Here is a 27,098-nt window from a genome sequence, read left to right on the forward strand (position 1 = left end):
CAAAGTGTGGAATTACAGGTACAAGCCACCACAGCCGGCTCACCTTTTCATGTAAAGGAAGCACTTTATGACTTCTCTGTGGCATATCCAGATTGCCAGCGTCCCTACCCTCACACTTTGGGGCCATTATTACGTAAAATAATGGTTACCTGAATGCAGCACTGTGATACCATGACGGCCGATCTGATCCCAGATATGGCTGCTAAGTGACTCTTTTATCACAAGGGGAGGGCAGGGAGCATAGATAGTGTGATCGCTGGACAAAGGGATGATTCACCTCCCTTGAGGGACTGAAGGGGACTGCTTGAGATTTCTTCATGCTACTCAGAACAGCACGCAATTTAAAACTTATGAATTGTTTATTTCTGGAGTTTTCATTTTAATATTTTTGAACTGCAGCTGGCTGAGGGTAACTAAGACCATGGAAAGTGAAAGCATGGATTCAGTGGAACTACTGTGTGTGTACAGTTATATATACACACACACGCACATACACACACATGTATATATACATAAATCTATATCATATACATATATGTATATACATGTATACATTCTTATGTAAACTAGACTATACATTCTTTGACATTAGGAAATGTGTTTTATCTATTATTTATCACCAGAGCCTAGATGGTCAGTAGGTTTTAGGTGAATCAATGAATGATATTTAAAGACAGTGACCACTTGGTTTCTATCTATCTACATTGAAGATGAAATAACAGAACTTACACTTCAACCTTTAGGTATTAAAAATAATAAGTTATATATTAGAATGAGTTGTTAAATTTTGTGGACTCTTGTCTGCATTCTTTCTTCATATGAGGACACATTTTTATTTGTCTAAGACAGCATAGGATTTCTTCTGCTTGGTTTTGTACTGATAGATCAAAATTAACTTTCTTGGATCTGAAATAATTTTTTTGCTAGATTAAAATAAATTTCTCCAGGGAAACAATGCATATTCAGATAGCCTAATTTATAATAATGCAGAGGACTGAAAACAGTTAAAGGAGAAAGATTTGGTTCAATTTTAATTATGACTTTCACTTGCTTATTATGTGATTTCTTTTTAGGACTTAACATTTTTATTTTAGGTCCAACACTAACTGTCAATGCTTAACTAGCATGACTGAAGAAGTTGATCCTATATTTCTATTTCTATTCTTATTACAGAACGGATTTAATATAGGTTAAGATGTTGAATAGAACCATGAACTGCATTTCACAAAATGGTGCATTTCACACAATGGTACATTTCATAAAATCTAACATCCCAGCAAAATGACAGGGACAACAATTAGCATGCTGTTAATTTTTCACTTAACGGTGCCAAAATGATATTTCGGTCTTTTTTACATAGAAAGGTCAAATATCATTCAGTGGCGCTCCTGAACACAGGCAAGTCATTTTCAGAGGTGAAAAAGCTGTGGTTGACTGCTCTTGAAACAGGTTTCTCTACAATCCACCTCTCATCTGGAGTTCACATCCTGCTACATGTAGGCAAGAGTATACCAATGCAAGTACAATTAACTTGTTCTACAAATACCAGCTTAGGTGTCAATTTAGCATTCTGCAAATAAGGTATAATACTACAGAAATGGAATGGGTGATTTCCCCAACTAATAGGTCTCTTACTGAAAACATGCAAGCACATTTGTGTCTGTTTGGCTTAGTGCTGTATTCTTCAAAGTCTTGAGCAGGGCCTGGTGCAGACTGTATACCCAACAAATATTTATCTTATGAAAAAGTATAAAGTGAAAGCACAAAAGGGATGGTTCAGCAAGAGAAGAAAGATGAGAGGTGGATTACAGACATACCTGTTTCAAGAGCAGTCAACCACAGATTTTCACCTACTGAAAATGACTGGCCTGTGTTCAAGAGCACCACTGAATTACATTCAATCTTTCTATTTAAAAGAGACTGAAACATCATTTTGGTACTCTTAAGAATTTCAACTATTTAAATTTTTTATTTGTATAAATTTATGGGTACAAGTGTCATTTTGTTGCATGTATTGATTGCATAGTGGTCACCCTTTTAGTGTATCCATCACCCTAATAATGTGCATTGTACCAAGAAGGAATTTCTCATCATCCCCTCTCCTTCCCCCTAGTCTTCTGAGTCTCCACTATCGTTCCAAACTCTATGTCCATATGTACATGTTATTTAGCTCTTGCTTATAAGTGAGACCCTGATAATGGAAGGGAGATTGGTCAAGCTGACCTCCCAAAGTTCTCCCAACCCTGAGATTCTATGATTCTACCAGGCCGGCTCTCTTGTAGTGTTCTCAGAGAGAACAGCTACTAACCTGTTGGTATCTGAAAACTTTAATCTTCCACTTCTGAAAAGGTATTTTCTTTTCTTTTCTTTTTTTTTTTGAGATGGAGTTTTGCTCGTCACCCAGGCTGGAGTGCAACGGCACGATCTTGGCTCACTGCAACCTCTGCCTCCTAGGTTCAAGCAATTCTCCCACCTAAGCCTCCCAAGCAGCTGGGGTTACAGGCGTGCACCACCATGCCCTGCTAATTTGGTATTTTTAGTAGAGATGGGGTTTCACCATGTTGGCCAGGCTGGTCTCAAACTCCTGACCTCAAGAGATCTACCCGCCTCAGCCACCCAAAGTACTGGGATTATAGGCATGAGTCACCGTGCCCGGCCGATAAGCTTTTTCAAATATAAATCATTGAATAATTATTTTAAAATTATTTTTAATATCTAGAATGTGCATTTTTCCTTTAACTGGTTCAAATGTCCATCAGAATTCTGTTAGTGAGAGTGATACTCACATCTAGTTACAATAACGTATCACTAGCTTTACTTTTAATTGTGGTAGAGCAGCAACAGCCTTCTTTCTTTTTGCTTTGTTGATCATTCTATGAATGCTGGGCAAACTCTTTACTCATCTATCTATCAAATACTTATTTTTTTATAAGTCACTGAGATTAATAAAATTTATTTTTATTCTGCACCAGATAGTGCTTATATTATTGCATCAATATTAACTGTTATTTCCTATTAAAATTGTAAATCTACTATTTACAATTATTCTTTTGTGAAACTTTGATTAAAGATATTCCCTTGAGACTATTTTAGTAGTAGTAGGTACAGGGATATATGAATGCAGAACTATCATATATAACAACTTACAAATAACATAAGTCTTATTTATATTAGACCTATATAAAAGCCCTGTGAAACTTATCATTAAGGATTATCGGAACAGTCATAGTGGAAAAAGCATAAGGGGAAGACTGAACTGCTGATAGCTAAACTGTGACAATAGAAAAGGTTGTATCATAAAATATTGTTAGTATATTTTTGTACGTGTATGCAATTGGTTGAAAATCAGGCAAATTTTTGATAATTTTTGATAAATATTTGACGAACACTTCAAATATGTCTCTTGTAGTCATCACTGTAGAAATTTGTTTTGTTGAAATTCATTTGGCTTTAACCTCCCGCCCCAAAATTCTACATCAATACATCTCTCTTCCTACTCTTCCCAACCCCTTCAAAAAATAAAACCAAGCTCAAAGCAAGTCACAAACGTTTTGTACAAATAAAGCCAGTTCTCTGTGGAATTGATGTGATAGGTCTTGAATATCTTGTTGATAATTAACCCAATCAAGTAACATTGCCAGGAAATCTTTATTCTTTTCCTTTTTTTAAGGTTCATAGACTTTGTTTCTTAGAGCTGTTTTAGGTTTACAGAAAAAGTGAACAGGAAGTACAGAGTTCCCATACACTCCCACTCCTGCCCCCTAACGAGTTTCCTCTCTTATTAACATATTGCATTGAGGTGGTACATTTGTTACAACTGATGAACTGATATTGACATATCATTAACTAAAGTCAATAGTCTACATTAGGGTTCACTCTTTCTGTTGAATAGTCCTATGGGTTTTGTCAAATGCATAATGTTATATATCCACCAATACAGGTGTATATACACCAATACAAGCCACAGTAATATAAATTAGTTGGAGCTAAGAATTTGCTTAAATAACCAGCGATTCCCCATGGCAATCAAAATTTCTTAATTATTAATCTAGACTAGCACTGTCCAAAAGAAATATAATGTGAGCCAGTATGTATTTAAATTACTCTAGAAGCTGCTTTAAAAAGAACAAGTAAAATTAATTTAATAATATTATACTTATCCCAATATATCCAAAATATCAATTTCAACATTAAGTCAATACGAAAGCTGAGATATTTTACATTTGGGGGGTACTAATTCTTGAAATCCAGTATGCATTTGACACAGCACATCTAATTTCAGCCTAGCTACATACATTCTGAGTGTTCAATCAGTAGCCACAAGTAGCCAGTGACTAAGTAGCCAATACCTGTCAGGTACAGCACAGATTTAGACTTTGAGCAACTTGAAAGCGGGTTATCCTTTTCTCTCCAGGGCCTCTAGAGTAGGCATGCAGTGAATATTTTTGAAAGGTAAATCAGAAAGATCCTGATTCTTACATGTTCTGCAATTACTTTCTTTAAACTCTCCAGCCTCAGAAAAAGTGGAATGGGGATCATGTTTATTCCTGCGTATCAAACCAATGAGTATGGGGCTTCCTGACTCCCAGAAAGCCTGAATCATGCGAAATGTTGACTCATGAACCTAAAGTGACTGAAATGTAACGTGAACCAAATTAGCTTTCCAAGGCATCTTTGTATTTCCACTTTCCGGTCTCCCGCCACCTCTCTCTTTGGGTGACTCACTCTCCTACCATGTAAGAGTCCAGCATCAGGCAGGGCCCCAAACTCGCTTTGGAAGAAGAGCAGACTTTCAAATGGTCGGCCCCAGATCCCCAGTTAATTCAGCACAGCTGTTTTGCCTACCAATTCCAGGGGCTGCGGTTTAGACTGAGTGAGTCTGTCAAAAAAAACAAGTTTTTTCTTATTTTAGGGTGGTAGTAGTAGTGATGTGGTTTGGAACATTAAGTGAAAAAATAATATTTTATTTCAAACACCTTTAAAAATCCTTAGGGCCCACTTCACAGTCCCGTTAATACCTTTCTCCAGACGGGTTTCTTCCTTTCCCGGGAGGAAAGTTTCCACTCCCAGTCCCCCAGGATAACGCCCTTCCGGTGGCGCGGCCAGGAACCGCGCCGACCCCTCCCAGCCAGCAGCCCGCCCCCTTTCCCAGTGCTCTACGACAGACGGACCCCCAGCTGGCGGCAAGGCCAAGACCCCACCCCAACTCACAGTTAGCTAAAGTGGGGGTGGAGCTCCCAGCTCCCAGCACCGCCCATTGAGCGCAATCCCCACCGGTAAGAGAGAGGAAGTGCCGTGATCCCCACCCACTTTCATCTCCTTCCCTTTCCGTTGGCCTGGCTGGTAGCCTATCTTCTCTATCCTGTAGCCGATTGGCTCTCTTCCTCCCGCGCCAGTCCCTGCCCTCCCCCGGGTAGGGTGAGTCACGCCAAACTGGGCGGAGAGTCCGCTGGCCTCTCTCTTAGCTCGTTTGGGCGGCGGCGGCGGCAACTGGGGACAGGGCGGGTGGCGCATCACCGGCGCGGAGGCAGGAGGAGCAGTCTCATTGTTCCGGGAGCCGTCACCACAGTAGGTCCCTCGGCTCGCTCGGCCCAGCCCCTCTCAGTCCTCCCCAACCCCCACAACCGCCCGCGGCTCTGAGACGCGGCTCCGGCGGCGGCAGCAGCAGCTGCAGCATCATCTCCACCCGCCAGCCATGGAAGACCTGGACCAGTCGCCTCTGGTCTCGTCCTCGGACAGCCCACCCCGGCCGCAGCCCGCGTTCAAGTATCAGTTCGTGAGGGAGCCCGAGGACGAGGAGGAAGAAGAGGAGGAGGAAGAAGAGGACGAAGACGAAGACCTGGAGGAGCTGGAGGTGCTGGAGAGGAAGCCCGCCGCTGGGCTGTCCGCGGCCCCGGTGCCCACCGCCCCTACCGCCGGCGCCCCCCTGATGGACTTCGGAAATGACTTCGTGCCGCCGGCGCCCCGGGGACCACTGCCGGCCGCGCCTCCCGCCGCCCCGGAGCGACAGCCGTCTTGGGACCCGAGCCCGGTGTCGTCGACGGTGCCCGCGCCATCCCCGCTGTCTGCTGCCGCAGTCTCGCCCTCCAAGCTCCTTGAGGACGACGAGCCTCCGGCCCGGCCTCCCCCTCCTCCCCCGGCCAGCGTGAGCCCCCAGGCCGAGCCCGCGTGGACCCCGCCCGCCCCGGCTCCCGCCGCGCCCCCCTCCACCCCGGCCGCGCCCAAGCGCAGGGGCTCCTCGGGCTCCGTGGGTGAGTGCCGCGCCCTCTCGCTTCGCGCCGCCCCTCGCGCTCCTCCCTCTTTTGTGTGCAGCCCCAGATGCTTTGGGCTGGGCCCTCCTCTCCGCCCCGAGGGGGCTTTGTCTGCAGACTTCGGGGCGATGGCGCCCCGCCTGGTTGGAGGCGCGGGGAAAAGGGTGGGGCGGCCCTTTGGAGCCCGGGCTTGTTCTTATTGTCCGTCTTCGTTTCGGGGAACACGTGCACCGCACCCGCCTCCCACTTCTATCCTCTGTGGTGCCCAGCGTACCGATTCTCGGAAGTTAGGCACTCACCCGTAGTAGGAGCCGGGTGTGTACCCGGGAGCCAGGGTTGTGGATTTATTGGGTTGGTTGGGCTTCGAAGTAAGGAAGGAAAGGCCTTGGCACCCAGACCTTTTTAGGAGGTGCTTTTGTCTACTCGTCTGGGTTGCTCCTTTGGAAAAGGTGCAGTTTTGCTGCGGGTCTGTTGGCCTGCATTCGACCCTGGGCTCCCTTCTCATCTCCTGCCTGGCGTGGGTGGCCCCTTTGCGCTTTCCCTCCCCCTTCTGTGCTTGTGGGGAGCTGGCCGAGTGGAAAACGTCCACATTGACCCAACCGCAGTGGAGGGAGAGCGCCTCCAGTGGTGTGGTGCGTGGAGAAACGGGAAGGAGAGAGTTCTGGTAAAGTCCTGCCACCGCCCATCTCACAGGGTGTTATGTGGACTGCTCCCCACCAGCTAAACCGAGCCAGGGAGAGAGGATCTGGGCATTGTGTTCCGAGGGGGCGTAGTTCTGCCAGGGTTTCAGCTGCAGGGTCAGAGGAATTGATGTTAGTGTGGACTTGGCCCAGCCTCTTAGTGCATCATAATTGAATCTTAAAAAAATAAAAGGCAAAATGGTTGACATTCCTAAAGAAGGGAAAACCTGTGGATTCCTTGCCAGGAATTGGCTAATTGAAATCGTGGCAGATTTACCATGAGACATAGAGAAGTGTTTTGAGACAGACGTTTTCATATATATTGATTAGAAATACAGTTTTTCAGAAGTGATATGTTTTAGGCTACAGAATCAAAATACAGTCACGTGCCGCATAACGACGTTTAGGTCAAGGACAGACGCATATGCAACGGTGGCCCGGAAAGGTTATAATGGAGCTGAAAAATTCCCGCCGACTGGCGACGTCTTGATCCTGACCCTGTGTAGGCCTAGGGTAATGTGTTTGTATCTTAAGTTTGTAACAAAAGTTAAAAAAAAAAAAATAGAAAAAAGCTTATAGAATAAGGATATACAATTTTTTTCTATAGCTGTAAAAGGTGTTTGTGTTTTAAGTTAAACGTTATTACAAAAGAGCCAAAAAGTTTATAAAATAGAAAAGTTACAGTAAGCTAAGGTTAATTTATTGTTGAAGAAATATATCTAAAGATAAATTTTGTGTAGCCTAACCGTAGAGTGTAAGTTGTACAGTAGTGCATGGTAATGTCCTAGGCCTTCACATTCACTCGCTACTAACATCCAGAGCAGCTTCTAGGCTTGCAAGTTCTATTCATGGCCAGTGCCCTGTACACGTGTGCCATCTTTTAATCCTTTGTACAGTGTATTTTAGGTATGTTTAGATAAGCACTACACAAATACCATTGTGTTACAGTTGCCTACAGTAACATCCTGTATAGGTTAGTAGCCTAGGAGCAATTGATTATACCATATAGCCTAGGTGTATAGTAGGCTCTACCATCTAGGTTTGTGTAAGTACACTGATGTTTGTACAACGACAGAATTGCCTAACAATACATTTCTCAGATCCTGTTCCCACTGTTCAGTGAGGCATGACTGTATATATGGTCTGTAAAATAGTTTTCAAGTTCTTTCTTTCACCTAAGTCCCTGATTGTATATTATTATTAGGCACATTGTTTTATTGCTGTTTTCATCTTGGGAAATTATTTTGGAAGGGAAAAAAAATCACGTTTGTTAGAGATTGAGAATGCATAATAAATTAGATGCATTCATAAGTACTTGCTACTTCGGGGACGGAAAGTGTGTCCCACTAGCAGTAGGACCTTTATGTATAAAAGGTCAAGAATCAAGTAGTGTAACTGCCTGCTTGGAGATCTTCATAGCCTTGTAGGATGTTAGAGGTGGTTCATTTCTTAAAAGAAAATCAGTCTGATTTTTTTTTTCTCAATTCACTTCTCCACAATGGGGAAAAATAAGCCAATTGTGATGCTTTTGAATAATATTTTGATGTTGACATACTCCTCACCTCCATACTACTCAAAACACTAATTGCCATATTAAAGGTCTTGGAAGATGAGGAGTAACAATCTTTTTCTTTATGAAAAAGACATACTTGAGGGAAACTGAGGCAAGAGAGAAAAATATAAAATAAGTTTTTAAACAGAATTTTTTTTTTTTTTTTTTGAGATCGTCTCCCTTTTGTCGCCCAGGCTGGAGTGCGAGATAGTCTCTCTCTTGTTGCCCAGGCTGGGGTGCAGTGACACAATCTCGGCTCACTGCAACCTCCGCCTCCCAGAGTCAAGTGATTCTCCTGCCCCAGCCTCCCGAGTAGCTGGGATTACAGGCGCCTGCCACCACACCCAGCTAATTTTTGTATTTTTAGTAGAGGTGGGATTTCACCATGTTGGCCAGGCTGGTCTTGAACTCCTGACCTCCAGTGATCCGCCGGCCTCAGCTTCCCAAAGTGTTGGGTTTACAGGCGTGAGCCACTGCGCCTGGCCACAGGAAGTTTAATGATTGACAAAAGCATACTCATCTTGTATTGGTATGGGAACAAAGAAAAGAGTTCTGTCTTTGAACATTAGGGATTCAGGGGGTGACAGCACTCTCTTGGAATCTTGTGTGTTGGAATGCTGAGGTTGGAAGGCAAAGGGGAAAGAATATTGCCTGTTCAGAGTTCCCTAATTCCATATTGATGATACCTATTGGGAAACTTTAGTTCTTTTAGTAAATGTAAGAGCATTGTGATTATGGTCGTGGATAGTTAACCATTTTCAATGTGTCTGGATTTCTTAATGCATTCAAGAGTTTGTTCATTAATTCAACCGATTATTGATTACCTACCAAGATACAGGATCTATTCTGAGCTTTGAGGGTATAGCAATAAGCAAGACACATGTTCTCCCCCTTGGGAGAGTACAGATAATAAGCAAATAAATAAAGAACCCAGAATAGCCGTGGTATGAGGAAAATAAACAGGATAATGGCATAGAGAATGATGGAGATTTATGAGGGCTTTTTAAGGTTAGGTGACACTAAGAAAGGCTTAGAAGGTGAGATTTGAGCTGCAGAGATAAAAAATTTCCAAGCAACTTCAGGGCAAACCCCTGAGGCAGAAATGAGCCCTTTGTGTCGGAGAATCTAGTGTAAGACTAGTGAGAAAAACTAGTGGGAGAGTGGAGAGGTGGCCTCACCCACCCAGATCACTGGGGGTCTTTAACAGGCGATAGTAAAAATGTTTAGCATTTAAAAAAAATAAAAATATGGTTATTAAATAGTTGTGATTTTGGAACTAAGATAGGTTTGGAAGATTCAGGGCTACTGAGAGGACTGGTGTGAGATAAAGGTGAGAAATGTGCAGAGCAGGGTTAGAAGCATAGACTAACCTACCCGGAAGAGAGGGTTTCTAGATCACTGACACTTGGCTGTTTAACATTGCTGTTTACATTGTTTATGAGTAAGCCCTGATTTTCATCTGTTAATAAGTTGTAATTTTACTGTTTGCTGTTGTACCCAGCGCATCTCCATCGCAATGCAGTAACTGAAGTGATACTAAAACCTTTCACTTGAGGGCCATTTTTCATGGAAAAATACTTGGCTTAGTGGTTGGTTAAGTTAGGCTTTGAGGATATGCACAGAAAACTCTGGCTAGAAATTGATTTGAGAGCAATTGAAACATAATTAAGGGTGACTTCGAGCTGGTCTTTGGACATGTTCTAAACCAAGGTTAATTGAGACCGAAAATACGTAGATCTGGATTCTGAAAGATACAGAATGCAAAATTAAGGAATTTGAATTTTACCATTCCACTTTAATCCATGCTCTGCTATCCAGTTGCCCTTGCTTTTGGTAATTTATATTATGAAACCAAAAATGTTTTTATTAATTGTTGTTTCTAAAGTTGTTATTTTTCACCCCCTCTCGAATTAGAGCTTTAGGCTTTGGGAAGACAGCCATTGAAGGTTATTTGAACTGAGGGAAGGCACCGTGAAAGCGGTGTTAGAAAATTGGTGACAATATTTAAGATAGGTGGGAAGGAAAAACAGATGAATTATTTAGAAAGCTATTACAGTAGTTCTGAGAGAGATGAGTAGGGCCTCAACTAGTTCATTATTTGTTCATTCAGTGAAAATGGAATAGAATAGAAGGGAGGAATACAAGAGTATAAGAAGCATGCTTTCTTTAATTGGCTGTGAATCTGTTTGTATAGTTAGGTTACAAAGAGGTTGTATGAAAGACGAATTGATAGGACTTGGAAACCATGAATGTAAAGACAAAGAAAAGAATATTAGTGCTTATTAAATCAGCTTCAGAGACTGCCAAAATTTAATTGCCATGAAAATTTGTATAAAATTGAATATTGCTCATAAATATAGATTATGGGTTGGGGCTTAAAAATTACTAGTTTTTAGTATTATAAAGCCATTTATTATATGATCATTTCTATTGGCATAGGAGGATGTATTAGAAATTTTAAGATTTTGAGTGACATATGGTTTAAATATTAGGTATCAGTTCTTAATATAAAGTCCAAGTTCCCAGGAAGTAAGTAGATGCTTCTAAAGACAAGAAAGTCATGCCCGTCCATTCCCCACTTTCATTTTTGTCATTCTGAATAATTTCTGGTTAAGCCATTTCTTGTTTTTAAAAGTTGGGAATAAGTAGTATACTCCCTATGCATATGGTGAATTATGTTTCAGATTGATTCCTCAGCAACTCAGTGTCAAATTTGTGTTTTTTTTTTTTTTTTTTTTTTTTTAGTAGAGACGGGGTTTTACTGTGTTAGCCAGGATGGTCTCGATCTCCTGACCTCGTGATCCGCCCGTCTCGGCCTCCCAAAGTGCTGGGATTACAGGCTTGAGCCACCGCGCCCGGCCGAGTTTTTTTTTTTTTTTGTAATTTGCAAACTCTCAAGTCCTTTTTAAAATGAAGTAATGGATATACTTTGCAAACTCTCAAGTCCTTTTTAAAATGAAGTAATGGATATACATGGAACCACTGATAAATAACTACATGGAATAGTGTTTAGAAAACATGCTATTTTAGTGCTATGTTATTGTAAACTTAAAGGATTTGCCATATTACAAAAACATTTCTGAAAAGGAGCATGTTACCTAATGTCCATTAATTGGCTTTGTTTTATGTGTAGTTATTTTCTTTTAAAAAATCTAAAAACCAAAAAATGATGGTCTCACTTTTGTCCAGGTGGGTCTCAAACTTGGGACCTGAAGCGATCCTCCTGCCTGGGCCTCCCAAATGCTGGGATTACAGGCATAAGCAACCATGCCTGGCAAGTGTTTGTTTGTTTGTTTGTTTTTGAGACAGAGTCTTACTCTGTCGCTCTGGCTGGAGTGCAGTGGCGTGATTATGGCTCACTATAGCCTTGACCTCCTGGGCGTAAGCAGTCCTCCCACTTCAGCCCCCCAAGTAGCTGGGACTACAGGTGCACACCCCCATGCTGGCTGTTTTTAAATTTTTTTTAAAATTTTATTTTATTTTTAAAATTTACATTTATTTATATTTTGGAGACAGGATCTTGCTCTTTCACCCAGGCTGAAGTACAGTGGTGCAGTCTCGGCTCACTGCAGCCTCATTTTTCCGGACTCAAGTGATCTTGCCGCCTCAACCTCCCAAGTAGCTGGGACCACAGGCACGTAATTTTTGTATTTCTTGTGGAGACAGGGTTTCGCCATGTTGCCCAAGCTGGCCTCAGACTCCTGAGCTCAAGCAGTCCTCTCAAAGTGCTGGGTTTACAGGCATGAGCCACGACGCCCAGCCTAAATTTATTTTAATTTTAATTTTATTTTATTTTACTTTATTTTATTTTATTTTTGAGGTGGAGTCTTGCTCTGTAGCCCAGGCTGGAGTGCAGTGGCGCAATCTCAGCTCACTGCAACCTCCACCTCCTAGGTTCAAGCAGTTCTCCTGCCGCAGCCTCCCGAGTAGCTGGGACCACAGGCATGCGCCACCACGCCTGGCTAATTTTTGTATTCTTAGTAGAGACGGGGTTTCACCATGTTGGCCAGGCTGATCTTGAACTCCTGACCTCAGGTGACCCACCTCCCTCGGCCTCCCAAAGTGCTGGGATTACAGGTATGAGCCACTGCTCCCAGCCTTATTCTTATTTTTTTAAAGATGAGGTCTTACTATGTTGGCCTTGAACTCCTGGGCTCAAGCAATTCTCCCGCCTCGACCCCTGAAAGTGTTGAGATTACAAGTGTGAGCCACTGTGCTCTGCCAGTTACTTTCATAATATACCTTCAAGCAACTTATTTGAATAACTGCTGATTCAAAGCCTCAATTTAATGGTTCCTTTTTAAAGTACTTTGCTAGCCCAGGATAAAAGTATCAACTGAATGGCTATTTCTTGGTTCTTCCTGGAACCCCTAAATAAGTAGAAGTAAATGTTGCAGATATACTATACTTACGGTACATTCTTTGAGAGTTTTTGTTCTTGTTTCTAAAGGGATCAGGTTCTGAGGATGACAGCACTAGGGATGGGAACTGTAATGGTAAAACTATAGTTAGTAGTGTTTGAATGAATGTGACCTTTGTGGATAGCTAGTGAAGTACACAGGTATGCAAAATGATGAGACCCAGCTTTACTGATGCTAAGATTTTCTCAAACTAATGTCATCATCCTTTTTAACCCCAAAGGAGGAGTTGATAATTTCATATTTAAGCTATTGATTTTTTATGTTTCTTGGAATGATCACTGATTTTTAAGTTGCTTCCATCATGTGTTTCCATAACATTCTGTTCTTATCTCTTCATAGTATATATCATTCTATAAAAGGTAATGGTATGGTTACTGATTTCTGTTCTCCACCAGATGGTGTATTGCTTGAGGAAAGGTGCTATTAACTTTTTCCTTGAGGAGAAGGACTGTATGCATTGTATCTGCATTGCAGTGCCTTAGATGTGATAGGCACTCAGTTTGTTGAATGAGTAAGATGCTGATCTTCATATTCTGTATAGTTCTAGAATTACTATAGTATTTTCTCACGATAAAAATCCCAAATCATATGAAAGCATTTATTTATTTATATATACAAGTTAAAAATTCCAAACGGTACTACAAGAATATACAGAAAAGTAACTCTTTCTAGCTGTTACCCAGATTTCCACAAATTGTCTTCTGTAGATCCACCCTCTGTTAGTAGTTTCTTGAGTATCTGTTTAGAGATAATCTGTGGAAAAATATTTATACATGTATATCTTTTTCACTTAATTTTCCACAAAAACAGATGCAGAGGACTCTGGGGATGTACCATATTTTATTTAATCAGTCCCTTATTGATGGTTATTTAGGTTGATACTTAATTTTTTCTCTTACAGATAATATTTCTGTGAACACCCTTGTATACACTTCTTTGGGAATACATGCCATTATATATGTTGTAGGATAAATCTGTGCAAGTAGAATTATTGGTTCAAAGGATATTTGCATTTAAAATGTTGGTAGCTAATGCAAGTGTCATTCAAATAATTGTTCCAACATTTATTCCTTAACTAACCTGTTAAGGTACCTTTTCCCTTATATCTTTACGAACACAGCATATTAGTGAACTAATACATTGTTTAGCAAATTGTTCTTTTAATTTACATTTGAATCATTTTTCATAGACTTAGGTGTCAGTTTTATTCTGATCACAGCTTTTGCCTATTCTTTTGGGTTTTTGGTCTCATGTGTAGATTCACTTAATCTGCATTGTAAGGTAACTAGCCTTTTGTCATATGTCTTGAAAACTTTTTATTTGTTATTTGTATTTTGACCATGTGGTATATTTTTCTGTTTAGACATTTTTATGTAGTCAGATTTATCATTTTCTTTTGTGGCTTTGAGTCATAAAAGTCAAAAAAGTAATTGAGTTTTATGTAATTCTTAGAAAATCCTTCTTGAGGATCATAAAAATTTTCCCCCATGTTTACTCCTGGTGAGTACTTTTATACATTTTATGATTTCATTTTAACATTTAATTATTTGATTTATTTGCAGTTTGTTCTAGAAAGTGAAGTAGTGAAATAATTTTATACTTCAAGATTATTTCCCATTTGTTCCAATACCTTTTATTTTGAATTATCCTTCTTAACCACTTTGAAGTACCATTTTTGTCATATTCTTGTAGTATGGGTGAAATATTTCCTCTGCTTTTCCATTTATCTGTCAGATCACACAGAAGTATCAGATTGTTGTGCTATAATTTTTAAATACTGGCTAGATGGCTTTTCCAGAAATATTTTTCTTGGCTATCTTATGTGTGTGTAATTTTCTACCTCATCTTAAAATTTTTTTATCTTGTCCCCTGTCCCTCTGTTGGAGTTTTAGTAGGTTGCATTACATTTATGGATTAATTTTGGGGAGAATCGAAATACTTTCGGTGTTAATATTGTGTATTTTTCCATAAACACATGGTTTTTATTAACATGTATTTAAAAAAATTAGCATATAATTAGGTGAACTAGAGACTTTAAAAAATAAATATTCTAGCCTCCTTGAAACATACTGAATTATACAGGTATTTGGCTCTCTCTTTTCACTTGATAATTGACTGAGAAAGAAAGCTAAGTCTTCCTGCTTTTTCATTTCAAAAAAAAAATTGTGTTGCGAATGAAAAAAATATTCTCTGTACTCCTGTAGTAGGAGCTATAGCTGCCAAATACTGGATTTTTTAAAAAAGCAGTCTCTTTACATAGGTGGCCCTCTACTTTTCAAAAATGATTATTTCTTTAATAGCTTGTTCTTTTCATTGATGGAATTGTTACCACAGATACAGAAAGTTTGTAAAGTTTTGTTGTTCAAGAGTTTGGAGTTGCTGCTTATATTGGTGGTCTCTTAGAAGTTCAATATTAAGAAAAAAATTAATATATTCCTTTTTTTTTTTTTTAAACTAGGCCTAGGGCTGAGTTAGAGGACAAGAAAGATGGATAGAGGTTGTACTTATGAGAGGTACAGGTAGCAGATTAAGGAAAAAATACAAGCCCCTAGTTATAAAGAATTTTCTGCTCTTAAAACCAGAGGAGTTTTGTGATTGGCCTTACGGGACATATTTACAGATCTCTGAACTGCTTTTGTGGAAAGAGAGAAGCTTGCTTAAGGATTCCAGGTCTGCCTACATGTTCTTTCTCCCCAACTTTGTAGGTTGATTTGTAAACTCGCCTAATTGGAAGGTGCCATTATTAAGTTCATTTATCTCAGTGCCCTGGCAACCCTAGATGAAGGTGACCTATGACCTAAAAGCATGACAACTTTTTTTGTTTTTAAGCTACTAGAGGTTTTGATCTCAGAAAATAAGGGAATTTACTTTTATTTATTCTTTTCTTTTCTGAAGAGGTTACCAAAGATGCTTGTATCTGTGATATAAATCCCTTTCATAAATACTGTCTTTAGAACTTCTCAGTCTCAGTTCATCAACATCATTGTTAAATTATGGGAAGTTTTATTTTACCAAATTCTGATATTTTAATTTTGTGTAAAAACCAAATTTTATGTAAAATAACTTGATAAAAACTTTGTTAGATGTTTTTGCTTGCATAGGTGAATTATTGAAAATCAGAATATGGAAGATCAAGTAAGTATTTCATTATATTTTGTAGGCCGTCTGTACTACACACAGATCGACCATAAGGATTAGGGCTATAAGATACCACTTTTGAACAAGGACTGAGAAACTGCCACCTACGGCATACCTTCTCATTTACCCTCTCTTGTTCCCTTATTAAAATTTTGTTAATGAAACATGTTGTGGGGCTATGGTTAAGTTTAACATTGATAGAATCAAACGTGTATATTTTAATGGACTACTAAAAGAGTTGAGGGTAAAACTGTGGTTAAAATGGCTTCAATACAGTAGAATTAGTATCAAGCATCCAGCTAATGTTCACATTTCCATTTATTTATTTAGAGATGGAGTTTCGCTCTTGTCACCCAGGCTGGAGTGCAGTGGTGTAATTTTGGCTCACTGCAACCTTCACCTCCTGGGTTTAAGTGATTCTCCTGCCTCAGTCTCCGAGTAGCTGTGATTATAGGCACCCAAAACTACACCTGGCTAATTTTTGTATTTTTAGTAGAGAATGGGTTTTCACCATATTGGGCAGGCTGGTCTCGAACTCCTGACCTCAGGTGATTCACCTGTCTCGTTCCCCCAAAGTGCTGGTGTGAGCTTTACTGAATGTCATAAATGGTCTTTTTTTTAAAAACAGTTAGAATCAGAATTCAAGTAAGGTCCACATATTACAGTAGATCAATTTGATTTATTAGTCTTTTAATCTGTTGACAGGTTCTCCCTTGCTTGTGGTCTCTCTCTCTCTCTGCAATTTATTTGTTGAAGAATGCCCATATACTTTTTTCATTTTAATGTTTTTATTAAGATACAATTTACCTGCAGTAAAATGCACAGATCTTAAGTTTTAACAGTTTTACATTTTGACAAATGCATGCATTTATTTAATCCACATCCCTGACAAGATATACAACATTTCTATCATCCTAGAAAGATCTCTTGGGTCCTTAGCAGTCAGTCCTTCAATTCTTCGCTCTGGTTCCTACCTCCTGCACCAATCCCAAACAACAACTGTTTTGATTTCTTTCATCATAGATGAGTTTTACGTATTTTAAAGCATCAATCTGTATGAATGGAATCATACATTTTGTGCTTGGCTACTTGCATTCAGCATGATGCTTTTAAGACTTACTAATGATGCTGCAGGTATTACTAGTTTGTTCCTTTTTACTGCTGAGTGGTATTCTACACTAAGAATATAGCACAGTTTAATTATTTATTCACTTGTTGGGCGTTTGGATTATATTTTTCGGTTACCATGAACAAAAGAATGCCGTGAACAATTCTTACATAGACATTTTTGTATGCATATATTTTCATTTCTCTTAGGTAAATACTTGAGAGTAGAATTGCTGAGTCATGGGGTAACTATATATTTAACTTTATAAGAAGTTGCTTAACTGTTCCCCCCAACCACTTCCACCAGCAATGTGTGAGAATTCTAGTGTCTCTACATTTGCACCATTTGATATTGTCAGTTTTTTGAATTCTAACCATTTTAGTGGTTATGTAGTGGTTCCTCATTGTGATCTTAATTTAGATTTCCCTAGTGACTAATGAATTGGAGGACTTTTACATGTCCTTTATGTGTATGTTTTCTTTGGTGAAGTGTCTGTTCAAGTAATTTGCCCATTCTTGAATTGGGTTGTATGCCTTTTTTTCCTACATATTTGTAAGAGTTATCTCTATATATTATGGATACAAATCTTTGGTCTGATACATGTGTTGTGAATATATTTTGCTAGTCTATAGCTTGCCTATTTTATTGATCGTTTCTTTGGATGAGTATAAGTTTTTAATTTTGAGAAGTCATAATTACTTTTTCTTTCATGGTTAGTGCTTTCTTTGTGATGTCTAAGACATTTTTGCCTACTTCCAAGATTGTGAAGACACTTTGTTTTCTTCTAGAAGTTTGATAGTTTTAGCTTTTGTTTGTCTTGATCCATTTTGAGGTACTTTTTGTCTATGGTATGAGTTACCGTAGATCCAGATTTGTTTTTTTTCCATGCATATAATATCCAGTTTTCCCAGCAGAGTTTTTTGAAAATATTTTTCTTTTTCTATTGAATTGCTTTGATGCCTTTGGGAAAAAAAAATTGACCATATGAAGTGTGTCTATTTATATACATCTATTTTGTGTTATTGATTTTTCTATCCTTATGCCAATACTTGATTATTGTAGCTTTATAGCAAGTCATAAATTAAGTAGTGTGACTGCAAGTTTGATCTTTTTTCAGAATTGTTTTGTGTCTTCTAGGTATCTAGTATTTTCTGCATAAATTTCAGAATCAGCTTGTTCATTTCTATAAAATTCCTGTTACGAATTTGATTGGGATTGCTTTGAATCTATAACTTAGTAGGGGGGAATAAGTGACATCTTAGGATTTGAGATTTTACACTACTTCAAAGGTAACAAGTTAGCCTGTTATATAGTTTCATGGATGCTGGCAGAGGATGTAAGATGCCTGGTCAGAGGCAGAGGACCTTTATTACTCACAGCAATGACAGTAGCCAGAATATTAGCATTTTCTTGTGCTAGTTCCCTCAGCCCCATTTCACATGGAGCAACACTGAGATGGCCGAGTGAGATCTGCACCTGTAGCAGATTGTATTATAGGACAGAAATCTTAAGCTTAGGGAAACAAATCTTTTGTGTCACACAATAAACATGGCTGCTTTGTTGCTGAAGAAGAAGAAACTATCTCTGTTTTCCGAGGCCGTTCACAATACAAACATTTTTAAAAGATAGGAACATAGGGAAGATGTGTAAAAACATAATATACTCATAGAGAACTGCTTCCTGACACTCAACAATATTAACATCTTTCAACCCATGAATGTGCTATCGCTGTTGTTTAGATCATCTGTAATTTCTCAGTAGTGTTTTTCAGTATAGCAATTTTGTGCACCTCTTGTTAAATTTATGCCTAAATATTTTATGTTTTTTTGTTATAGTAAATGATATTTAGAAAATATTTTCATTTTCCATTTGTTGCTACTATATGGAAATAGAGTTAAGTTTTGTATACTGTCTTTGCATCTATCCTTGTAAATTCACTACCAGGTTTGGTAGGGTTATTTTATTTTGAATCCTTAGGATTTTCCAACTACACAGTCCTGTTGTCTGTAAGTTAAGGTAGTTTTACTTTTCTCTTCAGATCTTTATGAGAAGCCTGGTAGATTGCTCATTTTACGCAGAATCTTGAGCGAATGCATTAGTCTTTCATCTTTAAGTATGATGTTAGCTGCGTATTTTTTCCTAGATATCCTGACTCTTAGGTTGAGAAAGCTTCCTACTATTCCTAGTTTGCTGATAATTTTTATGATAACAGGTGTTGAAGTTTGTCAGATAAATTTTTGACATTTGTTGAGATGATCATCTGGTTTTTCTTTTTCGGGCTGTTGTTACTATAGTGAATTTCATATTTGATTTTATAAAATTTTTTAAATTTTTTTTTTTTTGAGACAGAGTCTCGCTCTGTTGCCTGGGCTGGAGTGCAGTGGCACGATCTTGGCTCACTGCAACCTCTGCCTCCTGGTTGAAGCGTTTCTCATGCCTCAGCCTCCCGAGTCGCTGGGACTATAGGTGCACGCCACCACACCTGGGTAATTTTTGTATTTTTGGTGGAGACAGGGCCTTACCATGTTGCCCAGGCTGGTCTCAAACTCTTGGCCTCAAGTGATCTGCCCGCCTCGGCCTCCCACAGTGCTGGGACTACGGGCATGAGCCACTGCACATGGCCTATTGTTTGATTTTGAATGTTAAATCAATCTTACCTTCCTGGAATTAAACCCATTTGGTGATTATTATACTTTTTATGAGTTGCTGGATTCAATCTGCTACTATTTTATTGAAGATTTTTTGCATGTGTGGTTATGAGGAATAATGTTATATAAATTAATTTTAATTTTCTTGTAATGTCCTTCTCTGGTTTTGGTATTAATGCATAAATCTATAACAATTTTGGGGAAGCATTTGCTTTTCCTTTATATGCTGAAAGAGTTTGTGTAAGGTTGGTACTATTGATTAGATATTTTATAAAATTCACTAATGATTATGTGCTCCATCTGTGCTTGGAGTTTTCTTCGTGGAGGTTTTAAATTACAAGTATAGTCACAGGGCTATTCTGATTTTTGATTTCTGCTTGTGTCAGTTTTGGTAATTTGTGTCTTTCAAGGAATGCATCTATTTCATTTTGATGACTGGGTATAAAGAAACTTGTCTATTTCATTTTGATAAGTAGACATCAAGGAAGTTGTCTGCTCATCTAAGTTGTCTAATTTATTGCCATGAATTTGTGCATAATGTTCTCTTATGTTTTTAGGACCTACAGTAATAGTCCCTCTTTTATTTTCAATACTTGCTTCCTCTCTCTGTCTGTCAGTCTCTGTCTCTCTTGATCATTTTAGGTGATTATCAATTCTGTTGATCTTTTCAGGGAAGCAACTTTTTGTTTTACTGATTTTTTAAAATCTGTTTTCTATCATTGGTTTCTGCTCTTTACTACTTACTTTCTTTTACCTGTTTGGATTTAACTTGCTCTTTTAAAGTGGAAGCTTTACACTTTGATTTTAAGCCTTTTTTCTAAAAGCATTTAAAAGCTATAGATTTCTCTCTAAGCATTACTTAAGACCACTTTATCTTTTTTTTTTAAATTTATTCAGTCTTTTTTTCTTTTTAAGAGACAGGGTCTTACTGTGTTGTCCAGGTGGGAGTGCAGTGGCATGATCATGACATGTTACGGCCTCAAACTCCTGGGCTTGAGTGATCCTCCCACTTCAGCATCCTGAGTTGCTAGAACTAAAGGTGTGCACCACTACACTGGCTAATTTTTAAGTTTTCTGTACAGATAGGGTCTCACTGTGTTGTCCAAACTGGTGTCCAACTCCTGACCTCAAGTGATCCTCCCACTTTGACCTCCCAAACTGCTGGGGTTATAGGCATGAGCTACCATGTCTGGCCACTGTTGCTTTTTTTTTTTTTTTGAGATGGAGTCTTGCTCCGTCATCCAGGCTGGAGTGCAGTGACGTGATCTCGGCTCACTGCAACCTCCGCTTCCCGGGTTCAAGCAATTCTCCTGCCTCAGCCTCCTGAGTAGCTGGGATTACAGGCATGCGCCACCATGCTCAGCTAATTTTTGTATTTTTAGTAGAGATGGGGTTTCACCATGTTGGTCAGGCTGGTGTCGAACTCCTGACCTCGTGAGCCACTGCACCTGGCCCACTGTTGCTTTTTAAAGGGACTGCAATTATAGGTATTTTAACTCCTTGATTGTCTCTCAGCACTGAGGCACTGTTCCTTTTTTCACTTGCGCCTTTCCCTTGCTATGTTTCAGTTTGGATGATTTTTGTTGATCTTTCTTTAAGTTTGTTTATCAATAAATCTTTTTTTCTGTATTGTCTAATCTGTCTTTAAGTTGATCTAGTGATTTTTTTTTTCAGTTAATATAATTTACAGTTCTAGCATCTCCATTTGGTCCTTTAGTCTATATTTCTCCACCAAGATTCCCTGTCTACTCTATATGTCTCTTTCTGTACTTAATAACTTAATAGCTATTTTAATTTTCATTTTAATAATTTGCTAATCCAGGCCAGGTGTGGAAGTTCACACTTGTAATTCCAGCACTTTGGGAGGCTGAGGCTGGCAGGTCACTTGAGGTCAGGAATTTGAGACCAGCCTGGCCAACATGGTGAAACCCCTTCTCTACTAAAAATACAAAAATTAGCTGGGTGTGATGGCGGACACCTGTAATCCCGGTTACTCAGAGGCTGAGGCAGGAGAATTGCTTGAACCTGGGAGGTGGAGGTTGCAGTGAGCCAAGATAGCCCCACTGTACTCCAGCCTGAGTGACAGAGTGAGACTCCACCTCAAAAAAAAAAAAAAAAAAGTGCAAATCCAACATACGTTATTTGTTTGTTTATATTTGCTATTCTTTCTTATTTATGGTCATATTTTCTTGCTGCTTTACATGTCCAGTAGTTTTTTATTTTATACTGTATGTCATGGATTCGGTGGTTTTAACTTTGTTCTGGCAGGCAGTTAATTTGCTGGAAAATCATTTTGACCCTTTCAAGTTTTGGTTGTAAAGTGAGGGTGAGTCTAGAGGCGGGGGTCTGCAGACTTACAGGGCCAGTTAGAGTAAATATTTTAGGCTTGTGGGCCATACAGCCTTTGTCTAAACTGTTCATCTCTGTTTTTATTGTGCAAAAGTAGCTATAGACAGTACAGAAGTGAATGGGCATGGCTGTGTTTTAATACAATGTTGGCTCATGAGCCATGGCTTGCTGACTCTTGGTCTAGAGTGTCCTTTAGGCTTAGAGTAGTCCTGCTTGAGGTGTTTAGTGAGATCTTTCCTCTCTGCCTGGTCAGAATTTTTAGGTCACGTCTTCCAGCACTTTCTGACCTTTGATATAATCCAGTTAGCTTGCAGATCTACTATAGGTTTCTTGGCTAGGCTTTGCCGAGTCTTGTGCTGTGCACGTGCAGCGTAGTATTCACCCGGAGGTTTAAGAGGAACCCCTATCCAGATTTTTGGAGCTCCTTTTCTGTGAAGCTTTTCTTTGTATGTTACCCTGTCCCACAAATTCCAGACAACTCCTCAGCCTCGTCAGCTTAGCAAGAGTTTGCAGTGTTCTTGGGCTTCTCTCTGAACTGTAGACCAGAATGTGCCTTCAGACAGAAAGCAGGGTAGTCATCTCGCAGGTTTCCCTTTCCTCAGGATTCACACTGCTGTCCTGCCTCTTGTCCAGTGTCTCGAGATAGTTGCTTCCAGTATTTTGCCCATATTTTTAGTTGCTTATATTGGAAGAATTAGTCTGTTGTAAGTAATCTCATAGCCAGAAGCAGAAGTTCTGTGGTTTTAAAATGCAGGTTTTTTCTAGTATTATAATTAGATATGATTTAAATGCCTGTGTTTTCTCATATGTGAAATGGGGTAAGAGTAGTACCTACCTTACAAGGTAGTTTTGAGAACTGAATGAACTTCTGAAACATATGTGCCGGCTCAGCACAGTACCTGTCCCACATTAATGTTTCTATAAATGTTGTTATATTGTAGAATAGAAGCAATTGATCAATGAAATATTTGTGCTAATTGCAAGGTATTTACTGGGTGACAATTTACCTTGTTTGAGGTGAACAGACTTGAGGGGCTGATACAGTGAGAAGGATTGTACCAGTTGCACTCGTACATAAACACATCCTTCAGATGAAGCACATCTTATGCTTTGAGGAAGCCTAGCTACAAAATAATAGTAATAAAGCACAAAGACTTGGGAATTAGATGTTTTGAATTCTGACCCTCTGGCCTCCTAGCTCTGTGACTTAGGGCAGGTTGTTACTTCTTTTTTCTTTTCCTCTCCCTCCCTCACAACATTTTGAGGTAGGTACTATTATTATCCTTACTTACAAATTTCATGAGGCACAGAAAGGCTAAGAGTTACACCGTTGTAAGTGATGGATTTGTGATTTGAACTTAGGCAATTCAATTTCATGACCCATGATTGCTTTATTAGGAGTCTGAGCTGTATTCTTGAAGGCCCAGAAGATAACTATTCTGGATTTTTTTTTTTTTTTGAGAGCTTTTAGAAATGTAGTACTTGCTTTATGGTTAACTCTGGATTTAATCCCATTTTACAAAATGAAGATTTTTCTTTTTTCTTAAACATAATGAATCTTTGAAATACCAGTTTGAAAACTTTTTTACTTAGAAAAATTCCAGGAATATAGTTTTTATTATAAGAGATTATTGTGCTAGGTAGGAATAAGAGTACAGTACATTAAAAAAATACTTCAAAATTATGGCACAAATTTTGATGTAGTTTGTTTTCCCACTAATTTTAAAAATAAGACGTGTTTCCAGTTCACTTTCCGGATAGACAAGCCTCTGAATTAATGGCTTTTAACTATATTGTCTAGATAAAAAAGGCAACCATTTTGTTAAGAATTGGTTAACTCTTACTTAGATGGAGCAGCTGTGTAATTATTTGGTTTTACTCTTTGACCCTCAAATTTCAGTTTTATACAAGCTAATAATTCGTTATTTTAGCTGAAGGGAACTTTCCTTCATTTTACAAATGAGAAACTGTAATTTAAGATCACATAGCAAGTAATCTTTTAAAAATGTGTACACATATATATGCACTTTATTTAAAAATCTTATAAGCCATTATGTTACTCCTTTGACTGGATAGCCCATCCTACCTATTGCTCTAGGTTGGAGGAAACCCTTTTAAACACACATCATAAATTTTCTGTCATCACCCTCATCTAAGAATCCTTTAAATATGACATCATGCCCAGTATATATTTATCTAAAATATATAGGGCCTTGTGAAGTTAGCTCTCCTAATTCATTAAGGGTAATACGCTTGGAAGATAAGTCCATATTCATGCTAGCTACATCTCTTGGACTTTTTAAACTATTTTGATCAGCCTTGTCTAGCTTGTCCATCCAGATGAAATTGTCTAAATTTATTAGGTTCTCTCTGTTCAAGGAATATTACCTTCCAGTCATCTCTCAGGCTCTTTCAAATTGTCTGATGGTAGAGGCCTTTAGTGTAAACTGTAGAAGATCTTTAGCTTAGTGAAGAGGAGGCCTGCCCCTCTACACCTGTGGGTATATCTTGTCAGGTGGGACGAGAGACTGAGAAAAGAAATAAGACACAGAGACAAAGTATAGAGAAACAACAGTGGACCCAGGAGACCGGTACTCAGCATACCAAGGACCTGCACCGGCACCGGTCTCTGAGTTCCCTCAGTTTTTATTGATTATTTTCATTATCTCAGCAAGAGGAATGCGGTAGGAGAGCAGGGTGATAATAAGGAGATGGTCAGCAAGAAAACATGTGAGCAAAAGAATCTGTGTCATAATTAAACTCAAGGGGAGGTGCTATGCCTGGATGTGCACGTAGGCCAGATTATGTTTCTCTCCACCAAACATCTCAGTGGAGGGCAGTTTTTCTCCTATCTCTGAATTGAACAAATGTACAGTCGGGTTTTATACCGAGACATTCAGTTCCCGGGGCAGGCAGGAGACCGTGGCCTTCCTCTATTTCAACTGCAAGAGGCGTTCCTCTTTAATCCACCTCAGCATAGACCCTTTATGGGTGTCGGGCTGGGGGACGGTCAGGTCTTTCTCATCCCATGAGGCCATATTTCAGACTATGACATGGGGAGAAACCTTGGACAATACCCGGTTTTCCAAGACAGAGGTCCCTGTGGCTTTTCGCAGTGCATTGTGCCCCTGGTTTATTGAGACTAGAGAATGGTGATGACTTTTGCCAAGCATACTCCTTGTAAACATTTTGTTAACAAGGCATGTCCTGCACAGCCATAGATCCCTTAAACCTTGATTCCATACAACACATGTTTCTGTGAGCACAAGGTGGGGCAAAGTGCCTGGGGCAAAGTTACAAATTAACAGCATTTATGCAAAGCAGTTTTTCAGCCGCAGGTCAAAATGGAATTTCTTGTGTCTTCCCTTTCTACGTGGACACAGTAACAGTCTGATCTTTCTTTCTTTTCCCTACAGCTTAGGGTCTCCCAACTGCAGGTTCAAGATGACATTGTACAAAGTTAATATTACCAATACAGAGTGTGTTAGTTAGCTTGGGCTGCCATAACAAAATACCATAGGCTGGGTGGCTGAACAGAAATTTACTTCTCACAGTTCTGGAGGCTGGTGAGTCTAAGATCAAGGTGCTGGCAAGGTAGATTTCTTTCTGAGGCCTCTTCTCCTGGCTTATAGGTGACCACCATCTCACTGTGTGCTCGCATGACCTCTTATGTGTGCCTGGGGAGACAGGGAGCACGACAGCAAGCTCTCTAGTGTCTCTTCCTATAAAGGCACTAATCCCCTCCGCCCAGGGCCCTCCCACGCCCCCCGCCCCGACTGCATTTAACCCTAATCACCTCCCAAAGTCCCCATCTTCAGGTACTGTCACATTCGGGGTTGGGGCTTTAACATGGGTTTTGGAGGAGATATATATTGGAGTTTTGGAGGAGAGATTCAGTTCTGTAACATACAGTGATTAAGGAAATGGGCTCTGGAATTGAATTGCCTTAGTCTCTAACTAGTTGTGTATACAAATAACAAGTAGCCCTCACTTAGGTTAATTTTAAATTTTAATTTTAAATAACACCAATAATAGTGTCGTCCTAAAGGCTTAGTTAATTATTATTATTATTTTTTGTATTTTGGACTCTGGCATTTGGACCTTGGCACAGGACTAATGTCTTCAAAGAACGGTACAATGACTGTAACAACTTAGAATGTAAGAGAAAATGCGTAATTCTTTAAAAGTGTTTTTCTAAATTGAACATATGCCAGTAACAAAAGATTAAACATTTGTAGTTGTTAATTTTATTCAAATTCAGCTTTTTATTTTTGGCTTGAATAGAACAAGACAATTTACCTATATGAAAACCTGAGTGAAAGCTTTGGATGTGATACGTTAAGTAGAACAGTATTTTAAAGCCACTTTGATTCATAAGTTTCTTTAACATAAACAGGTTGTATTGTGTCTTGAAAAATGATAGGGTCTATGGATAACATTTAATTAACTTTATAATATATATGATGATTTAACCTGAATTAATGGCACTACTTTTTCTGACTTTCTTTTGATCTTGGCCCTTTCTCTGTAAAGTTTTTTGTTAACTTATTACAAACTGAACCCTGGCTTGCTCCTCTGATCTTTAGTCTCCTTTCAGTCTGTCTTTATTTCTTCTGCTGAGGTTATATTCTATTTGTTTTTCAGATGAGACCCTTTTTGCTCTTCCTGCTGCATCTGAGCCTGTGATACGCTCCTCCGCAGGCAAGTTCTTTTCTGCCAGCCTTTTATCCTCTCTGTATTCTAACTTTAACTTTTTAGTGTGTTAACTCTATGCAGAGTAGCTTGGATTTACTAAAAATTAGAATGGTTCCAAGAATGTTTGTCTACTGGAAAAGTTGAAATTTGCATTTTATATGGTATGCCCAAGGGAAAAATGAGCAAAATCTGATGAACACTTGGAAGTACATAAGGAATTCTTGGACCCTTGAATTACATTTACATATTTACAATT

The 27,098-nt window shown here is 39.2% G+C and overlaps 1 protein-coding gene and 1 long non-coding RNA gene across 5 annotated transcripts in view; one reads left to right on the forward strand and one right to left on the reverse strand.

Moving 5' to 3' along the window:
• Nucleotides 1-2,824: 2,824 nt before the first annotated feature.
• LOC117062297 lies at nucleotides 2,825-5,402 on the reverse strand. 2 transcript variants are annotated; one of them, XR_004428290.1, is made up of 2 exons: nucleotides 5,311-5,402; nucleotides 2,825-4,879 (listed from the first exon to the last, which is right to left on the reverse strand). It is a non-coding gene; the product is annotated as an uncharacterized LOC117062297 (long non-coding RNA). The 2 variants fall into 2 exon arrangements; XR_004428289.1 differs by lacking the exon at nucleotides 5,311-5,402 and adding an exon at nucleotides 5,019-5,205.
• Nucleotides 5,400-27,098, forward strand: part of RTN4 (reticulon 4) — an 80,505-nt gene continuing 58,806 nt past the window's right edge. For 2 of the 3 annotated variants that reach the window (XM_033175692.1, XM_033175694.1), the window contains exons 1-2: nucleotides 5,400-6,251; nucleotides 26,792-26,848. In XM_033175692.1, the coding sequence (XP_033031583.1) occupies nucleotides 5,696-6,251; nucleotides 26,792-26,848 (613 nt within the window). In that variant the 5' untranslated portion in view covers nucleotides 5,400-5,695. The remainder of the gene's footprint in view (nucleotides 6,252-26,791; nucleotides 26,849-27,098) is intronic. The other variant, XM_033175695.1, reaches the window with a different exon arrangement.

This window comes from Trachypithecus francoisi, unplaced genomic scaffold (genome assembly GCF_009764315.1).
Source record: "Trachypithecus francoisi isolate TF-2019V2 unplaced genomic scaffold, Tfra_2.0 Lachesis_group17, whole genome shotgun sequence".
Lineage (NCBI taxonomy): Eukaryota > Metazoa > Chordata > Mammalia > Primates > Cercopithecidae > Trachypithecus > Trachypithecus francoisi.